Genomic DNA, 19,903 nt, shown 5'->3' with positions numbered 1-19,903 from the left:
TCATAGTCTTGTCCTGATGAACATCCTCATCATCATCATCATTATGTGAGTAGTGCTGTATGATCTGAATTAATGAAACTGTCTTTGCTCTGCTTTAATCCTGTGCCTCTTCTCTTTGGCAGGTTAACATGGTTATTGGGATTCTCGTTTTTAACAAACTGGTGTCCAAAGACGGCATTACTGATATGAAACTAAAGGAGAGGGCGGGGTATGCCTTATACCACACATCCATTTTTACACAGTGACCTATAACCAGCCTGATTGCTCAGCTAGGGGGGAGGAATAGCACAGTTATTGGCTCTTTATCCCAGGTCATCATTCCACACTCTGCCTAATTGGCAAGAAGATGACACTTCATTTTTAACACCAGGAGGATGACGAGAAAAAAAAAAGTTACTGACATAAGACTGAATTGATCAAAAATGAGATAAGAGACCAGAAGACAATATGTTTTCTCATACAGCTAAGACTAAGATCACTGCTTCTGAATCAGAGATAAAGTAAGGGCAGGAAGAACATGAAGGACAAGAAGGATGTGGGGAGGGGTGTCTGGTTATTGGTCCTGCACAGACTGAGCAAGATGATGGCTCATCTCATTGCTTTCTTTTAAGTTTCAAATGTGTTGCATTTCCTCCTGCTGCTCTTTGTTTACAGGTGTTGCTATCGATGTAAAGCTCTGTAAATCCATCCATGTCTTTTTTCTCCTGTTCAGTTGTTTCTGGTAAAGGGAAGCAGGGTAAGACCTCAGATCAAGGAAAACTATCACATCACCTGTTATGATAACACTGTACTCAACAAAGTAAGTGCTGAGGTTGCAAAAGGAAGTAGTGAAGTAGTTCTGATTGGACAGGAGATCTCAGCACTTACTCTGGAAAATACAGTGTTTACATAACCAATAGAACTAATGACCGGAGCTATAGAAAAAAATATAAAGCTGATATAATACTGATATAATACCATCAACTCATTTATTAAGCAGTTATATTGCAGCATGCAGCATTTAGAGGTAAATACTTCTTACTTAAATACCTTTTTACCTCCATCAAATGCCACCTTGTTGTATCATTGGTCTCCCAAGGCAAATTAGACCCAGGTAAAGGGCCAAATTGGGGGCAATTGAAAAGGCTCTTATAACATGACAGTCAAAATCAGAAAAGCTAGAGCTAAACCTGGTAGGAGACTGTAGACAAGTGCCAGAATGCCGTGTCTGTAGCCATGGGCCCCCAGGGGGCCAAATTAACAATGTGGAGCCACCACCATGTGGGGTCAGCACATGCAAGGATAGGTGTAGTGTTCCAGCCCATCGCCAGCTGGACAACAGGTGAAAGCAGGAGCCAGTGTATACGCTATATTAAATGTAAAATACCCACTCCATTGTAAATTTGAATAATAAATCAGCGCTGTGACAGAGTGAACACAGAGCATATCTGCACCCTGCTCCCCTTTACCCTGCAGGCTGTTTTGTCTCCATTGGCATTGTTAGTGCATTCAAATGTTATTTTCTTTCTCTCTCTGAAAAAAAAAAATGTTTGCTTTCTTCAATGATTTCTCTGTTCAACTGTACTTGTTTTTGCTGTCTGAAAAAAAAAAAAAAAAAAAAAAAAATGTCATGTTTGAGTTTGCACAGAATCCCCTCTCTCTCACTCAGGGCTCTCCAATCAGGAAAACATCAGTCTCAGAAGCCCCCACCCATGTCATCAGTGATTGGGTAAAAATACCTGCCCATCCCACCCTCTTCTTAATGTGTGGCTACCAGCCCTGCCATTACCAAACCTGCTGAATCCTCAAGCAAGCACCTCTGATTGGCTTACTATTATTTCCCCGCCTATTTACCTCACTATTTCACTATATGCTACCTCCTGTTAGCTGGATAGACATAACATATCACTGCCTCAGGTTCTGACAGTTTTCTGGTTTGCTTTTTTCTAAAATAACAAATACTAGTTGCAGGGCAGAAATATTAATATCTTCTCTTCACTTGAATGGCGTGGGAATGCATGTGTGCGAGGTTAGCATGGTAGTCTGCTTTGCATTTGTGTGTGTATTCTGCGGTGGATGGAGTAAACTCATAGAACGCAGGTTGTCTGATAGTAAGGACCAGTGAGATTGTTGCTTGAATTTATCAGCCTTTTCTTTCAACTGGATGGAAATGTCAAAAAGAGGAGTCTGACAATCAGTTCAGCATGTTTCTCAGTCACTTTGTTTTGTTTGGGCAGAATCCTGATACGATTGTCCTCCTAAACTCCTCGTCTGCTCGACTCTTGTCCTTCCACGAGTCTTGAAGCTGGATGTCAGTTGTCACCATTTGACCTGTGAATGTATGCACCCAGTCCCTGGGACTGGGACAGTCTGACACTCTGCAGTTTAGTCCCTACTAAAGCAAAGGTCTTTTTCCGTCTCGTTCCTTACAGCTACTGTGTTGTTGTTGAAACACAATGACTAGCGTATCAGTGGGCACAACTCTTCTGGCTATTGTACTAAAGAGGTGTCATTGAGAATACTACAATGGGTGTTTGTGGACAGGCCTAATGATTGATGCGTTGCCAGGTGTAAATCCATCCGTGTAACCATTTTCCGCTTCTTGCAGTAGCAGATAGCCAAAATGTCCTTTCATCAGCTACATCCTGTCCTGGGAGGATAACAAGGTATTTACAGTACACACAAGATCCCTTCAGTGCACTGTGAGTCTGTCCCTCTTGGGTCTCCTCCCAATTGGGCTCACTTGGAACACCTCCACAAGGAGGCTCTTAGGAGTAATCTGAATTAGATGCCCAACCACCTCATGTTGCTTTTTTCAGTACTCTGACTTCCTTTCAGCTACTGTAGCTGAGCTCCTTTGAGCTGACGGTGAGCTTCCTGTATGAATTGGAAATATATCTAGTGGTTCGGTCCCCCAAGGCAAAACTAAGGGCAATTGAATAGAATTTGTGATTCAGCTTTAGTAGAAGAGAGTCATCTCCCCTTGACTAAAGAAAATGGGACCAGACCTGCAGGGGGATGTGACAGATAGGTGCTCGGTGGCTGGGCCTGCTGCCATAGGGGGTCTGGTCAACATCAGCCAGAAACAGCATAGCTGATGTGTGAAGCACGTCAGTGTATATTTAAAAGATAAATGATGAGCACAGTTGTGATGAATAGTAGAGTTGTTAATTGAAGCTCTAAGTTAAATCATAACTAATTTAGCAGTCCACCTTCGGGTCTTATCCGTTCCTCCACATACTGCACACAGTCACAGTCTCTCTCAGGGGTCATGGCCACTTAAGAATGTAAATCTAAATTGTAGATTCCATATGCTGAGGCTGCTCAGGCTTGTTGGTTGTGAGTCATGTGAAGATCACACTGGTTTAAATTACGTATTGTTTGTGCTGACCTTGTGGTGAAGTGGCTTTTTTTTTTTTTTTTAACTTCTGTCTGTGGTGGACAAAAAAAAAAGAATATGTTATGTTCCTTTTGTTGACGTCTCAACACCCTCCCCCCCAGTCCTTTGCTTATGTTTCTCAAGCTTCAAATGCAAAACATGTTTGTTTAATTAAGTGAATTAATTTTTGCAGCATCAAATTTAGCATTCAGCAGCATCTGCACCAGGAAGGTCAGCTCTAAGAGGGGGGGGGGCACTGCTGGGTCTCCCCCTCACTGCTGTGTGAGACCTTGTTCATTCCTAATCATCAAGCCTTTGTATTTACAGGTTAAAACCGTTGGTCAATCAGACATTAAGATTTTAGATGATAAGGCTTATTGTAGCTTAAACCAGTGCATTCCAGAGCTGCTTATAAAGTGTTTAGTAGAAGGTTTGTGTTCGATTCAAGGACTAGACTGTGCCCAGTCAGTGTGATGTTTGACCATATTAGATATGTGTTTATTTAGCTTTATGCGTCTCACCCAACCCACCCAACAACCAACCTTTTGCCTCTCGATCCTTAGGTCCAGGGAAATGGTGGTGTATTTCAAAAGTGTTGATTGCTTTTTAATATCATTCCCTACGGTGTACATTTAGCAGCTGTATTGCCCTTTTACTTGAAATTGAATTTCTTCCATTATGCCATTATGTGATTTTTAATCCAGGTGTCCAGAGGCTATAAGAATCGATTCCTTCAGCTCCTCAGCTATATTTGTTGTTTAGGACGAGGCCACATGGTAACAGATCGGTTTGTTATTACTTGTCAATATCTCCAGACTTGTAGTCAGTCTTTGTTAAGCAACAGTTGAGAGATATACAGAGTTATAAATGTTACCCTGATGGTTTGGGGAGCTTTGGTAGGATTTGGTGCTGGAAGGGGAAAAAGTGAAATCATCTTCTGCTTTTTAATTACATGTAAACGGATGGGAATTAATATAATATTAGTACCATAATTCTCTTCAATGAACAAATTAAAAGCTAAACTCACAGAAACAGTCCATTTTGAAGTTTTTGTTTTTGAGAATAACTGGCCGGGGGGCAAACAACGTGGCATCAAGCTGAGATATTTCTAGTGTTGTAGCTGTAATGGAATATGGATACAGAAAATGCTGCCAGCATTCTAAAAAAAAAAAAAAAAGAAAAGCAATAATCAATATCAGGTTCATCAAGATAGACATACAGTGGCAAAAAAATGTGTAGGAATGAAAGTCATACCATGCGTGAGAGAGTCATGAAATTGGGGAGCTTCTGACTGTAAAGACAGCAGTCACACATACAGATCAGAGCTGGAGAACATTCAGAATATTTTCTCACAAGTGGAAACAAAACACTGCAGCGCAGTTACCAAATGAATCTAGAGTCCAAAGGTTAATGTAAAATAATGAAGACAAGGTGAGAGCAATCTTTAACTTCCACTCAGTTTTAACTGCACTTAATATTAAGCTCAGTAATTTAATGTTTTAATCTGAAATGCCTCTTAAGTGCGGTAGCTCTCTTCCCACCTAAAGTTCAGGGTATTAGTTCTGTTAGTTTTCATGTTTAGCAGTGTTGCTATATTCTAAGATCTTAGCAAATTCCTGTAGAGAGTACAATGAATCAAGAGCCAGTATTAGTAATATTTTCAAGCTTCATACTGGTAAATTGTACAAAAAAATCCAGTAGTCCAGCTGTGAACCTCTCATCATTGTTCATGTGCTGAATGTAAAATGAACAGGATTTTAATACCTGGGCTCTATAATATCTTTACAGCTCTGTGGGAGAGGGAATGACTTCGGACTTTGTAACGTGCCATAAATTAACTTCAGCGGTGTGTTGAATGTGTCGACTTCCTGTAACAGCATCGTCATAACTGAGGCAGGATTTTTCCTTAGTGAACTTAGTGACTGACTGTAACAGCTGAGTGGAGCTCTGAGATGTGCCTGTGAAATGGATGAAATGAGGCATTTGAATGAAAGCTTTTCGTTGCACAAACAAATAAATAGTTTAGTGGATGAAATACTGACCACTCAGAGAGGAGTCCCGCTTCCTTTAGACCATCAAACTAGTCGTTCACACACACACACACAGGCAAAGCCAAAAACACACACACCAAACTCCGAGCTGGACCCTGAGAGAGAGATTGTGCGAGAACACTGTGACTCACTGTTTGCGTGACTGTTTGTGCGTGCTTGTGTGTGCACGTGCATCTCTGTGAGTCTGTGTATAGGTGCATCTGTATCTGTTTGTGTATGTTACAGCGTGTTAATTTGACTTTGCAGTCAGATGACAGTGCCACTGTACAATATGACGCTCAAATGTGCCAAGTGCGGAGTTATCTCTTCGGCTGACGTTTCCACCACAGCTACCAGTAACGCCATGTTAGTCCCGCTAATTATTTTTCCTTAACTCTTTACTTCTGTTCTCTCCTCTGCTGTACGCCTCCCTTCTTCTCCCTCTCTTGAGAGGATCTCTTTCCCTTTACCCCTCTGTCATTTTTTTTTCTTCTCCCTGATGCCCTGGCAGAGAGGATGTCACGCAATATGAGAGACTCTTGAAGCTCATATGCTGCTGCTGAAAACAAACTGTGTTAACTGTATATATGTAAATAATAATGCTTATGTGATTGATGATGGAATAAGTGTGTGTGTGTGTGTGTGTGTCTGTGTTTGTCCCTGAAGAGATCATCACAAAGCTGGTTAGAATAGATTTTTGAGAAGGCCATGGCTCTGTACCCAGAGAGGACATCGAGCACTTTTATTGTCTCAGTTTGTGTGTCTGTGTGTGTGTGTGTGTGTGTGTGTGTGTATGTGTGTGTGACTGTGTGTGTGTGTGTGTGTGTTGCTGTGATCTATGACTGCCTAGATTGGCTATTTCCATTATTTTCAGCCTGGGCCTTCATTTTCTACTTCTAGCTATGCTGTTAATAGAATCTGATCATAACTGCAGAGGTTAATTGTGGAGTTATCTTCCTCTGTTTGCACTGAGTGTTACTCTCTGCTACAGTCCACATATGCTACATCTAAATAGCTACTTACTTAATACATTTAAAAAGCAGTGACGTCTTTCGATTGACGCTTCATACACATAATTTCCCCTCATAGTCTAACCACGTGTGTATGTGATGTATGTGACCTTGTTGACGCATTACACACACACACACGGACACATTTTTTTTTTTTTTCTGGCTGGTAAAATGTGTTCAAATAGACGAGCAGATATCTGCAGGATATATTTCAGACTGTGGTTGGGTAATATTCGCCAGTATATATAACCCAGTCCCTTCACTTTTATGGGTAGATTGATTTACAACAGGTAACACATTTAATATTAAAATTACATTCATTTTTTTTGCTTTTATTGTGATCAGCCTTGTTCTTTTCCCAATCCTGTGACCTTTAATCAAGTCTCTTTCTAAGTGATATGGGTAGATCAAAATATAATACACAACACTTTTAAATAGCCAAATAATAATGTTTCTTAATAACGGTTCAGTAGTTTTTGTTGTTGCTAACCTCGTCCCGTCCCGATTCTGCCTCTTTAGTATCCAGATTTTGTTTTGCTCCTGCATCCTAGCTATTTCACGGTCTAGTTGAGTCTGTTCCCAGGAAATATGGGCGGATCTAAAAAAAAAAAAAAAGAGGCAACATTTAAAGGTTCAAATAATGTTTGTTCTGATTCTGAGTCATATCCCATATATCTAAATTTAATAGGCAACACATTCAAATATTCTAATAATGATGTTTTTCCTGGTCATAGCTTTTATTGCTGCTTACCTCGATTCATCCATCCCCATCCTATTGATGATGCTGCTGATCCTGTTTTATACTTGTGTATTATTTCTTTCCTTTGGACAACAGAGTATCAGTCCTTTTAAGTGATACTTTTTATTGTGGTCCCATCTGTTGTGGTCTGATGTGGTCCCATCGTGGTCCACAAGTTTTACAATCAGGTCAGCCTCTATTATAAACACAAGCTTTAGTATCGTATTGATTTATTTCCAACATCAGTGGATTTAGCCTGTATGAAAGAACCACAGTTTGTAGAACTACAGTCAGATCGTTTGATTATGAATGAGGAATACTGAAAACAAGGTCCAGACTGAAAATAACTGGAGTTGCCTTTTTGAATGCTGTATTAATTTGTTGTGCCTGTTTTTGGCATCTTTCACTGTGACCAGTTTCATACCAGAGCTTAATGTTGAAGTTTGTTACTGGGGCAGGGTGGGAAAGCTTCTCCAAAAAAGGATTCACACAGTAGGAAATACTGTGGGCGTTTGCCTACCCCAGTTTAATACCAGAGGTGGAAAGTAACTAAGTACTTATTAATTAGGCAGTACAGAGCTTTTAATACTGCTGCTTTGGTTTTCTTGTTGTTTGCCTTTGTTCTTTAGCTTAACTACGTTTTAGAGAAAAATATTGACATTTTTACTTTATCTTTATCTGATATTTCACATTTCCCTTTCCAGAATAATTTATTAAACACAAACTATGCACAGATGTGCATTAGAAAATGCCTTGAGCACGATAGCATTTAAACACAATCATATTATTATATTTGGATGTTTCTTTGACACATTAAAATTGTAGTGGGGAACATTTTCTGTCTTGTTAGTAGCGATATTATCTTGAGATCTTGATGGATTATAATCGCTATTTATGTTGTGAATTATTTTTTTTATTTTTTTCCCATTACATCTCTTATCAGTGCATGATTTGTAGTGGTTGTGTCATCATTGCATCATTGGTAATGCCCTACAGGATTACCATTTGGATCAGTCAGTCTAAACAGTTTCAGTCAGAGAATAATGTTTTCATGTGACATGAGTGAAGCATAAGTACCATGAGGTCCTGCAGTTGTTTGTCCCTTTGGAGAGAAAACCTGCTGTTAGACCAGTTACAGCAGTTACACTGCATGAAACAAAGACAGGCATTTATTTCTAGTTCCATTTGGTTTGTCCTCACATGTATCACATGTGCAGCTGTGATGCTTATAACGGAGCAGCGCTCCACTGTTGGATTTAGTTTGAGTTGAGGAAAAGGCTTCAGTACTTTTTCCACCTCTGGACTATACTTTAACTAAAAGTGAACCTTAACGTCTGTTGAATAGGTTCAGTAAGAACAGCTGAATTAAGCTTACTTTCCTGACACTCACACAGAGAGTATCTACTGTCCCTGTTCATTCGTGATGTAAATATAACAACAAACAGAAATGAGTCAGAAACAAACAGACAGAAAAACCAGTAAAGTGGAACCAACCACAGGGGCAGGGGGAATGACACTTCTCTTTCTTTTGACTCTCTTCCTCTGTCCTCCTCTGCTCTGCCTCTTCTGTTTGTCTTTGCATTCTGTTTCAGCCTCATTACACTCGTTTTTTTTTCCCCCACTGCTCACCCTCGCTCCTCCTGTCTTTCCTGTGGCACTAGACCCTTTTATGGTTTGACTGAACCATCTTAAACATACATGCATGTAATATATGTGAATTATGAACATATATAGCAGCAGATAATGGATGTATGTTGTTGTTTGCGATAGTAACCTAATTATTTGTTGTGTATTTATGCATGGTTAGAGTTGAAGGCCGCTAACAGCGTGGGCAGTTATATAAGGGCATGTAGGACATTGGTTGAACACTGTGTTAAGCATTCTCTACCTTTTTTTTTGATGTTACAAAAGAAAAGAAATTCAGTTTATCTCTTGGGATTGATTTCTATTAGAGGACTGCCGTAGGCTGTGAAAAAAAAAAAAAAAAGCTAATGGAGAATATGAAGTGTTTTTACAGCATAATTGACAGAACATTGTAGTCTTGCCCTTTGTGTCAAGTTGACAAAAGTTTGCTTGTGCTGTCTTTGACTGTCATTCCCATCCCGTCCTGCAGGGCGTCACTGTGGAGCTCCTGTGTGGTTTTGCCCCTCCTGGCCCTCACCTGGATGTCGGCTGTCCTTGCCATTACTGATCGGCGCTCTGCGCTCTTCCAGATCCTCTTTGCTGTCTTTGACTCACTGGAAGGCTTTGTCATTGTCATGGTGCACTGCATCCTGCGCAGAGAGGTACCTCACAGGACCACTCGCCTTAGATATGTCTACTTCTGAAATATAAAGCTGAGGTGATGTCAGGGGATGATTACTCAGGACTTTGTTAAACTCTAAACTTTCCATCTAGCATCGCTGTAAGTACAAATTATCCTTTGACTACTATAGTCATAATGTCTCATTGTCCATGATGTCCTTAGTCCGCAGAATGTCCATCCTAATGTTTTATTTGGCAGACCCCTCTACCCTGCACTCAGCCAAAAGTCTCACTTGATCACAAGAAATATCAAGAGCAGGTAAATTAGTGAGCACATCCATGCTTCCCACACAATGAACCCTTCCTCTTTTGGAAAGTCAGTGACCCATGGATCTTTTTCAGTATAATAGACTCATGTCCTCTGTATCACGCTGCATTCACTCATTTACTCCAAGTCTATTCTAGTTACATTTACATTATAGGATTTTGGTGACCCCAGACTGCTCATCATGATGGTCTGTGGACCGTGTGGGTCCATTATCTTAAAATATACTGGGTGGGGACACAGGGTTCAGACTTCCATGGCTCGCCAGGAGACCGTTCAGGCTCCCAAATGGGGAGAACCTTCTAGAGTTTATTGACCCCATGTCAGCAGGACCTGCAGACCTTTAGATTTGTTTAGAAACGGTAACTCATTCATCGTTTGAGAACTGATGTATCTCTCATGGTTTGTTTCAGGTTCAGGAGGCAGTGAAGTGTCGTGTTGTGGATCGGCAGGAAGACGCTAATGGAGATTCAGGAGGGTCTTTCCAAAATGGCCACGCTCAGCTCATGGTATGAATACGTGCATATGCGTGGTCTGATTTTCATTCGGTTTTCTAGTACTAAATGTGTGCACAGTTGATACGGTATTTGTTGTTTTCTATTCTCAGACGGACTTTGAGAAAGACGTCGATATGGCTTGCAGATCAGGTAAGCTTCACTGCTTCAAAGCCCTCAGCGTCGCTGTAACAGAAAAGAACCATGTTCTCCCTCAGTTCTGCACTTGTGCCTCACAATCATCATCACAATAGCCTCCTTTCGCCACGGAGCTGTTTTGACAAGAGATACAGCGCATTACTGCTGCATATCACAGTTTAGCCCAGGCTGATGGGAGTGGGACGAACGTGTATGCAGATAAATAGGGCTGTCAGAGTCACTCCTACACTGCCGCTGTGTAATTATACAGCAGTCCCTCCTGACAGTGCTGCATCAGATACCGGTTCTGCTCTGATATCAGCTGGGAGTGAAAATCTGATTATCTCTTGAGACAGGATATCAAGAAAAGAATCTGGAGCAGAAAAGCTATTGAGACACAGACAGGCCCGATCGAGAAAAGACAGGAAGCAGCGGAGAGAGATATGATTGTTTTGTTGATGTTTTTTTTTTTTCTTTGTAAATTTCATGGAGGAGGAGGGAGCACTGTGAGGGCATGTTAGATATTTAGTCTTGTGGGACTGAGCATTGTGTGATGCTGCTGACCATCCTAAATATGGAATGGGCTGCCATAAGCCAACAGTTGTTATACTGAAATGAGGTCAGGTCGTAAGGTCAAGGCAGACATGACAGTTGCCATGTATTGTCAGTTCAAATGATTTTACAAAGATAACTCAGTAGATCTGTTTTTTGGGAGATTTGCTGTTTGATTCATCAGAGCACTCAGCATGATCTGATGAATAAAGGTGTGTGAGAGCAAATACCTGCTTTGTTTGGTATTAACACTGCTGGAATTTTCTGTCCACAGTATGTTTAATCAGGTATGTGTGTGCAAAGGCACAACGTTAGATAATACTCTATGTTTCATGAGATAATATAAATAAAAATAATAATAATTTTGCCACAGCGTTTATACTGTAGTATCCCTCTAATATTTCTGGGTATATTGGGTCAATATTACCATTGACCTGACAGATCTGGAAGCTGCATCAGGGGCAAACAGACCTCTAAATTCAGCAAATCTGAAATGGCTAACCTGAATATCTGAGAATACGCACCACTAACTTACAGTTTCAGATGTGTTGTTACCTGATCACGAGGCCCTGTCTGGTTTAGAAGCCTCTTAAATATAAATACAAAATCCAGTAGTATGGTTCATATAGTGTGGTTCATATTACTTCTTTTTATCATGTTGTTTTAATTCAGATACATTTTCCTTGTTTTTATTGCTTTCTCATAAAGGTTGTGATTATCTGCTTTTTATGTTTTGCACTTGGTGTGGCATTCCATGCATGAATTGTGCTATAAAATAAAGTCTGCTATTATTGCTGTTACTGTTATTGTTATTGTTGTTGTTAATTTGCCTGCTTGAACACTACAGCGTATACAGTATAATGTACTGTGAGAAATGGGAGACCTGGAGGGACCCACAGCTCAAGGACCCCCAAGCAGGTGTATCCAGACACATCCAACTGTTCATCTGAGATGTTTTTTCTGTCCTTCTATTGCTGCCAGGCACTATGAAACGCTCATCTCTCCAGGGGGAGGAGAAGGCCTCCTCCGGGACCCTCACCCTTCAGAAGGGCTCTAACTTTAACACCATGCCGGCCAGCATGGCTAAGGTTCACCTCCAGAACGTGGCCGACTACAACAGTCACACTTTGACGCTACGAAGGGAGAAAGGTGCCGCCAAGGGAATAAGCACAGAGCTTCCAGGTGCCAAATCGATCTACATCTGTGACAGCGAGCTCTTCAAGCAACTGGATGGAGAGCTGCCTCGAGGGAACGGCGAAGGCAGCAGCTCGGAGGGCGCCGTTAAAGCCCCGGGATACGTCATTCTACCCACCAACAACACGGGCACCCTGAAGCCAGCCAAGGGGAAAGAAGAGCAGACGGCCAAGTATAACATCAGCATCGAGCAGCTGCCTCAGACCAGGCTCATCCACCTGGCTAACACTGCCAGCGGAGAGCCAGTGCCTGGCTTTGGGCTGAAGACCCTGCCTGCTGAGCAGGTCAGTGTGTCATGCTCTGACAGAGACTCACCTGCACACAACCTGCAGAACATGCCCAGAGACTCCCAGGTGGCCAACAGCATGTGTGACGGGGGAGAGTCTGGAAATTCTGGCGTGATGTCCAAGAGTGAGACCGTCTCCACACTGTCCATGAGCTCACTGGAGGTAAGACACCACTAAACGAATTAGCATATTATTGTTAGAATAATGCATTATCAGCCTCATGCTTCATATTTAACATACATGCATGTAAAGTTTTGTTTTGTGCTGCTGCTACTTACCACAAATTCTCAAATGCTTTTGGGTTATTCATCTCAACTGCTTCAAGAACCAGGCCTTTGATAGGAACTGGTTTACATTTGAGACAGGTTTTAATTCCCATGTTGAAAATTGTCTCCAATATAAACCAGTTCCTGATTTTTTATTCTGTATTGTTCTGAGATATTTCTGTGGTCTCTGATGTGTTCCTTTTATAATTTGCTATTTATGTTTTTTGATGTTTTTTGATCATTTGATGTTAATACCAATTCAAAACTTCAATCATATTTACTTGTTTTACCTGGTTTTTTTTTTCATATTTACCTCTTTTTTTATTTTTTGATAACTTCATGATAATATGAATTTACACGGCAGGAATCCCATCAACAACAACAGTTGTTCCATACTGACTGCTCTCAGTTTCGCTTTTTAGCATAAATACCTTTTTTCACAAATGTGTTCTTAGTTGCAGTTTTTTCTAGAGCTATTAAGTTTCGGTCAGTAACTGGTATAATCCCTTTCCTTTCCTGGAAGCCGTCTGCAGGAAGTAGTGACTCACAGTAGCTGGATGCTAAAACGATAAAAAAAAAAAAGACAACAAAGTAGAACTGATTGGAATAAATTAATGCGTAAAAATGGTATTTCTGTTAAACAGGAACTGCAGAGCTGTCAGTGTGTCATGTCATGTGTTGTTGATGGAATTAGTGTTGTGGGAAAGGATATTATGCTTAATTTACCATGTAACATATAGTTCCACCCACCACATAGTGTCTGTTTGAGAATTTATGGTAGCACTGTGATGGTAAATATCACCTTCTTCTCATTATATCTTGTTATTGTCACTCTCTCAATACAGGCACATGAATCTTTTTTGTTCATCATCTATTAGTTTGCATGGACCACAGCCATTTATATAGTAAACTATACAGCATCATCAGCGTGGCATGTATTGTGCCATAGGCTACGTTTCACAAACGTAGCAACAGAGATGATCAACTAGCCATACATTGATGAACTGAATAGTTATCAGTTACCTGAATTAGGTTACGGGTCGGCAGTGTCCTACAGTTCTTTTAAGCCCCCTTATTTCAGTCTTAACAAAAAACTGTGTCATAAGAAGCACCCCAGCATTTTCTGGCTCCATGTAAGGACAGCATCTCTAAAAAGGTTAGTTTTCACTCAGCTCTTCGCCCAGACAGCAGTGGCAAGTTGAGATGACACAGCCTGGACATCTGCCTGCTGGTGTCTTTTTACTTCGGGGCACAATGCACTTCCATAATGCCGTGTTAGGCGGCAGCTGCCACAGCTACCGAGCAGCCTGAAGGTCAGGTTTTCCTTCACCACTCTGTTACGGAGGACTTAAAGGTCGTTCGGTCACAATCTGTTAACTGCAAACTTGTGCCAACAGGGTCAGAATGACCAGCAGCAAACCTTGTTTCTTCCCTCATGACTCACTCCTCTCCTCTGAGTCTCAGAAACACCCTTTCGTGACTGGCTGATGTGGTGATACAAAGTGAAACACTTGAGAAATAAGGCACACAATATCAAGACACATCTTTAATCTCTCTGTCTCATCTCCCCCCCAGAGACGAAAATCACGCTATGCAGAGCTTGACTTTGAGGTAATTTTAGTCTCTTTGGTTCCTTACAGAGCTTTTTAAACTTAGACCAAAACGCTGATATGTCTCCAAGCTATTCAGACCTCTGGATGTTTTGCATACATTTATTACTCAAAGTTTGGGTATGGCTGTAGTATCGAGATTAGAGTCTACATGTAAAGGGCGTAAAGTAGGATTGATGGTAGCCTGTGCTGTTTACATTGTAACGTGCAATGTTCCTGTGTAGAAAATAATGCACACCCGGAAACGCCACCAGGACATGTTTCAGGACCTGAACAGGAAGATTCACAGTGCAGACAAGGATAGAGAATCTCCACCTGTTGACGCCAAAGCTACCAAAAGATGGAGTGTGTCCTCTGCCAGCAGTGACAAGACCAACATGAGTGTAAAGTTTATTTATTCTGTTCAGCCCCCTCCCCTGCCCCCCCCCCTTCCCACCACCACTTCCCAATCCCACCCCACCTTTTGTAATGTTGTTCTCCTTTTCACTAGCACAAATCACCACAGCTAGGTGGAGTTGCCTGATATTAGTGCAGCCAATTTAAAGATTACATCTGCTTACAATGTAACAGCCAGAAAAAACATATCTGTGGAGGCATCTCGAGGTATAGCTGTGGGTGGGCATACAAGCTACAACTACAAACACTGCCAAATCTACAGTGTCACTTTAAAGGTTGAGCTAGCAGCCCGGGCTGTAGCTAAATACAAGCTAATGTACTGCTGCCCTTCAATAGTGCTTGGTTATTTTCATAAGCGTCTGTCTGACTGTGCCAATTCTGCATCTATGTCATGAGTTTCAAGTAGATATGCAATACCTAGAGAGAAAAAAAGACAGGCAAGCTAACGGTCAGCAAAGAATGAAATGAAGCAAAACTATACAGCAGCATTAGGACACTGGTTAGGTCGCAGTACAAGCTAACGTGCTAGTTTCATGCTAGTGGAAAACCACTGTAAATTCCCATTCCTGTTTTCTTTGAATGTTATTCTCAGGTCTCTATGATAATAACCATAGTGTAGGGTTATGTTATGGCCACTATAAATTATTTAAACTTATGTTTAAATAATGGATGGCTATACATAAATATTACAGTACTCAATAAGCAAAGAAAGCAAGCAAATCAGAGAATTAAAGAGCCAATCCAAGTTTATCTGGCTTATCAGATAAGATTTTTTTTTTTCTTTTTGCCTGTCCAAGCCAAAAAAGCTCTAACTGCCAGCTAACACTTTTTTCCCCACCTTGCTTCTCTACAACTAGCAATTTTAAGACATTACTATTAGCCAGTGAGTCGCATGTTGGCTTTGTAGCTGCCGTTATTCCACGGCAGCTGTTGATTTCCAGCTGATCTGCAGCTTTGGCTGCAAAAGCCCCCGAGCTCCGTTTGTTTCACAGCTTTGGAGTCAGGTCTTCTCTGTCTTAAGGCAACTTCACTTCCCAACTGTCAAAGCTACAGCAATTTGACACAATTTGAGTTTCAGAACCCAGTTAGATATTTGTAATACTCCTGTAGAATCACACAGCATTAACTTTGGAAAAGAAAAGAAACTTTGTGATGTGATAACAAGTGGAAGAGGCAGAGAGATCGACTTGTCCACTGTGGGTACAAGATGTGTTTTGAGGATGTGCCTCGGCCATAATCATATTTTTATTAGTGCTATTGTGTATGCTACACTTTAGACGGAATGAGCAAGGAGTAGTTTGACATTTTATAAGTTTATAAGTATTGCCAGATATGGCCCAAGGAATAATTCCAGCTTATAGCCTCAAGTGAAACTAAAATTGATGTTTTTATATTTGTGTACGGATTAAACAAATGAGATACAGCATGTTAATTAGTGTGCTTTAGATGTTCTGGTAGATTTTTTTCTGAACTTTTGAATGGGCCATTGTAGCTTCCCACTGTTTCTTTCTTCATACTAAGTTAAGCTCCAGATTCATACTTACAGTGGTGATGATGTCCTTGTTTTACCATCAACAAGAAACCAAATACATGTATGAAAATGTCAAACTGTTCCTTTAAGAAATCCACCAAGGAACTGGGAAATATCACAGATTTTGTCTCAGACAAACAAGCCTCTCCCCTCTGTCCTCTCCCCATCAGGACAAGCAGCAGACCCCGAGTAAGAGGGCGTGGGAGGGCATCAGGAAGACCCACTCTCCCCCATCCTGGGTGAGGAAGGACCTGGAGACAGTGGCTGCCTCTCCTCTGGAGCTGCAGACAGTGGAGTGGGAGAAGACCAGCGCCACCATCCCGCTGGTGGGCCAGGAGATCATGGACCTGCAGACAGAGGTGTGACCTGGGTTCTGGCCTCATACCTACAACTCTCTTTTTTTTCCCCAATGCCCTCAGACAAACAAGCAGACACAACACACACACTGCCCTGCTCAGTGCTTCTACTCTAAGGCTGGATGAAGCCTACCACGGGAACATGAGGGGGAAGCAGGGCGAGGAGGAGCCAGAAGCGTCACAATATCAGAAAATCAATTTAACCAACTAAAGAGAGAACAGGAACAGGTGTCTTTCTCTGTTGTTTCATTTGATGTTTGGACTGTGTTTTTGTCAGCAAAATACTAGTCATTTCCTTGTATACGGTCTCAGATACCACGGGAGACAGATTGCCAAAGTAGCTGATTCAGCTACTGTGTGTGCATCATGTAATAAACAGCATAGCAAAGGTAATCATGCAATGTATTAAATGGTTACAATGTAATAATCATGATTATGTCTCTTTTTTCCACTGTTGAGAGTATTGTTGCTTCAGCTCTCTCTTTCTCCTGACGAACGCTGATGTTGTACACGGCTTGAGATGCCTCTGGATTTATTTCTTTGCCAACATCAATCTCAAAAGGAAACGAGGGTTTGAGGAGGCAGACTGCCAAACATACATCAACGTCCTCCTCAGCGCTGTTGTCCCCCCCACACACCCTCCCTACTCTTCTACAACTCACCCCAATCCCTTTGGCTCTAACTCTTTATCCCCCTGACCCTGGCAGGGGCAAGGTTGGCCCAGCAACGACAAGCAAAGGAGAGGATATAAAAAATTAAAAAAAATTCGAAGACATCACATTGCCTACTCATCGACAGACACCTCAGAGACGCCAGAGAGCGGGCCACTGGGCTTTGCACTCTAATCGGTCCTCAACCTCAATGCTGCCCACAGTGGGACAGCATGGACAACAGAGTGTCCTGAGGGAGCCACGTGCAACAGACACGGGCTGTTTGGATCAGTTTCTTGATGTATAAGCAAACTCGGTACAGCAAAGATGTTAAGGAAGAAGGTACTTTTATGTGCGTGTGTGTGTGTGTGTGTGTGTGTGTGTACGTGTGTGCGCGCTGATTAATGGAAGATGAGTAAATGACCAGATCTATAAATATATATATGATATGATGATTAAAGGTGATGCTATACTGAAGGCTGGGTTCAGTGAGGGGTGGTGGTTGCACATAGAGAAAGCACAAGGCTCATTTGGAGTCCTGATGTACAGCATTGTAATTATTTCAACAGAGTTCTACAGAATGGATTTTAGCCTATAAATATCTTTCTTACTGTGCTTGGGGATAGTTGTTATCATGATTATAAATATGAACATAATCATAATTCTGATACCAAACCCCCCCCCCCCCCCCCCCCCCCCATAACCCGTCCCCCACCCCCCATCCCCGTCCCTTCAGGTTACTGGACTATACGAGTGTTCTGTATCGCAATGTAACAGTGTGTGTTTTGATATCACCGCCAGTCACTCCCTCAGATGTGTAACTGTCGAAACTCCCGACCGTCGACACCTGACCTACAACCTCAAACCCCGCCCCTCCCAATGTGCGACCCACCTTGTCACACACACACACACCACTCCCACCTCCCCTCACTCCCCTTTTTATTTTACTGGGTCAACTCTTTGTTAATGTACAGTTTTCAGAGCACAAAATGAATGTGTCTTATTTCTAATAAAAACATATCTATATAATAAAAAAAACACTAGCTCTTTTGTTTTTACGTTTAATAACGTGTGTTGCAGTCTGCGTGCAGTTTGGTGTCAGAGAGGAGAATCTGCTTCTTAAAAACTTCAAACTGTTAAAATATGTTGGCCTCTGTAGCTACAAGCTGCAATTACAGGATCGGGGAGTAACTGCTCGTTTTTTTTAAATTTATTTCTGTTTTTCTAGTTGTTTCAAACCACTGAAATATCTGTGACACACAAAAACACAGCAGTGGTACCTTTGTAGTTTCACAAAGGAAACTACAAAAATGTCCATTTCTGGTTTTAAGGAAACTTGTGTGCAGGAAATGTTTGTCTTTTTGACACGGTGATGTCCTGTTGGCGTGGTTGGCATGGGGTCAGGCAACATGCAGAATCTGCAGAAGTCACTGCAGCCTGTATGGAGACTCAGTCTAGCTTTTACTGCCTGCTTCTAGGCTTCAAGTGCATTTCCCCAAAACAACTATTTCTTCAACGTTTACAGTTGTGTTACATATTTATTGAAAAGTGTCTTTGAGACGCTCTTAACCTGAGGTCATACTGAGACATTTGAACCAATGTTTCCTGTTATCAGCCTTCACTTTCAGTCAAGAGTCTATTCAAGGAAAAAAAAAATCTCTTTATTTGGCCAAATTAGAAAATTATGACAGTTTGCAATGAGTCGAAAGCTGTTCAGCAGCACTGGTCAAAACACAACAAATTTTACAGCAGTGATGAGTTACTGTCGTGGTTATGGATTTTACTGCTAACAAAAGTCATGAGTGTGTTGTTGGTCTATATGTGTCCACACTGGTTCGACAACCCTGCTCGTTCCCTGCTTTTACTGTGGGTCTGACGCTGCTCTGGGGTCTGACGCTGATATTAAGGCTGATGGAAGTGGTTATATTGTATAGTACAGCAGGATTAATACTTTTATCAATCTCCTTTGCAATGACCGTCACTTGCTTGTTCCTTGTCGTCTAACAAGTTGAATTTGTAACTGCAGCTCTTTTCATCCGTTCCCCCAGCAGAGTGATCTATTGACCACTAAGTGGACGAGACTTTGTTTTATCAAATTCAATTCAGTTGCTGTTTTTTTTTTAAACATTTTAACGTTTTGTGTACCAGATCAAATCCTTCCAGTCACTCAGCAGCAGAAATCTTCTGTTTCAGTTGCATTTTGTCATTAACAAAGAAATAAACTTAAAAAAATAACACACAAAGGTGAAATAATTGGTAAACATATCGCAGTAGTGTGCCCATATTCTAAACCACAGTGTTCTACATTATACAGGAGAAAATCTAGCAAAAAAAAAGAACATAGTGGGTCTTTTTAAATTTTCTATCTCTCATTACAGCACATGTTGAGCTAGCTGTCATTAGCCAATTGTCGTTAGAAATCAGAGCTGTGAGACTGCAGCTGAAATTCAGATTAAAGGAGTAAAACTTATGAAAAATGTGGAATTAGATGACTGCTTGCACATCTATACTGGTATATACTGGTCTGAGAATTACTTACATCCCTCAACTGAAAATAAATAAAAAAATAAATAAATAAATCTGAACAATAAAGATTTAAGCAGCCATATATGGTTCTGCAAATAGATACCAGATTTGTACATATACTAAATGGGGAATTCTAAAATGATTTATTATGTAGCCACAATATTCTGTTATAGTCAAGCAATGAGCTTGAGCAGGTT

General features: G+C 41.2%; 1 protein-coding gene across 1 annotated transcript in view; it reads left to right on the top strand.

Moving 5' to 3' along the window:
* The window catches only part of adgrb1a (adhesion G protein-coupled receptor B1a), a 101,058-nt gene extending 83,451 nt beyond the window's left edge, over positions 1-17,607 (top strand). Inside the window, exons 23-32 of the mRNA XM_041044446.1 lie at positions 123-208; positions 1,649-1,708; positions 5,656-5,754; positions 9,251-9,422; positions 10,120-10,215; positions 10,314-10,353; positions 11,872-12,533; positions 14,213-14,248; positions 14,472-14,630; positions 16,345-17,607. Coding sequence (XP_040900380.1) covers positions 123-208; positions 1,649-1,708; positions 5,656-5,754; positions 9,251-9,422; positions 10,120-10,215; positions 10,314-10,353; positions 11,872-12,533; positions 14,213-14,248; positions 14,472-14,630; positions 16,345-16,539 — 1,605 coding nt within the window. The 3' untranslated portion in view covers positions 16,540-17,607. The remainder of the gene's footprint in view (positions 1-122; positions 209-1,648; positions 1,709-5,655; positions 5,755-9,250; positions 9,423-10,119; positions 10,216-10,313; positions 10,354-11,871; positions 12,534-14,212; positions 14,249-14,471; positions 14,631-16,344) is intronic.
* Positions 17,608-19,903: the final 2,296 nt, after the last annotated feature.

Source organism: Toxotes jaculatrix, chromosome 8 (assembly GCF_017976425.1).
Source record: "Toxotes jaculatrix isolate fToxJac2 chromosome 8, fToxJac2.pri, whole genome shotgun sequence".
Taxonomy (NCBI): domain Eukaryota; kingdom Metazoa; phylum Chordata; class Actinopteri; family Toxotidae; genus Toxotes; species Toxotes jaculatrix.
Note: the sequence above shows the minus strand (reverse complement) of the source record. Positions and strands in the feature narration are given on the sequence as shown.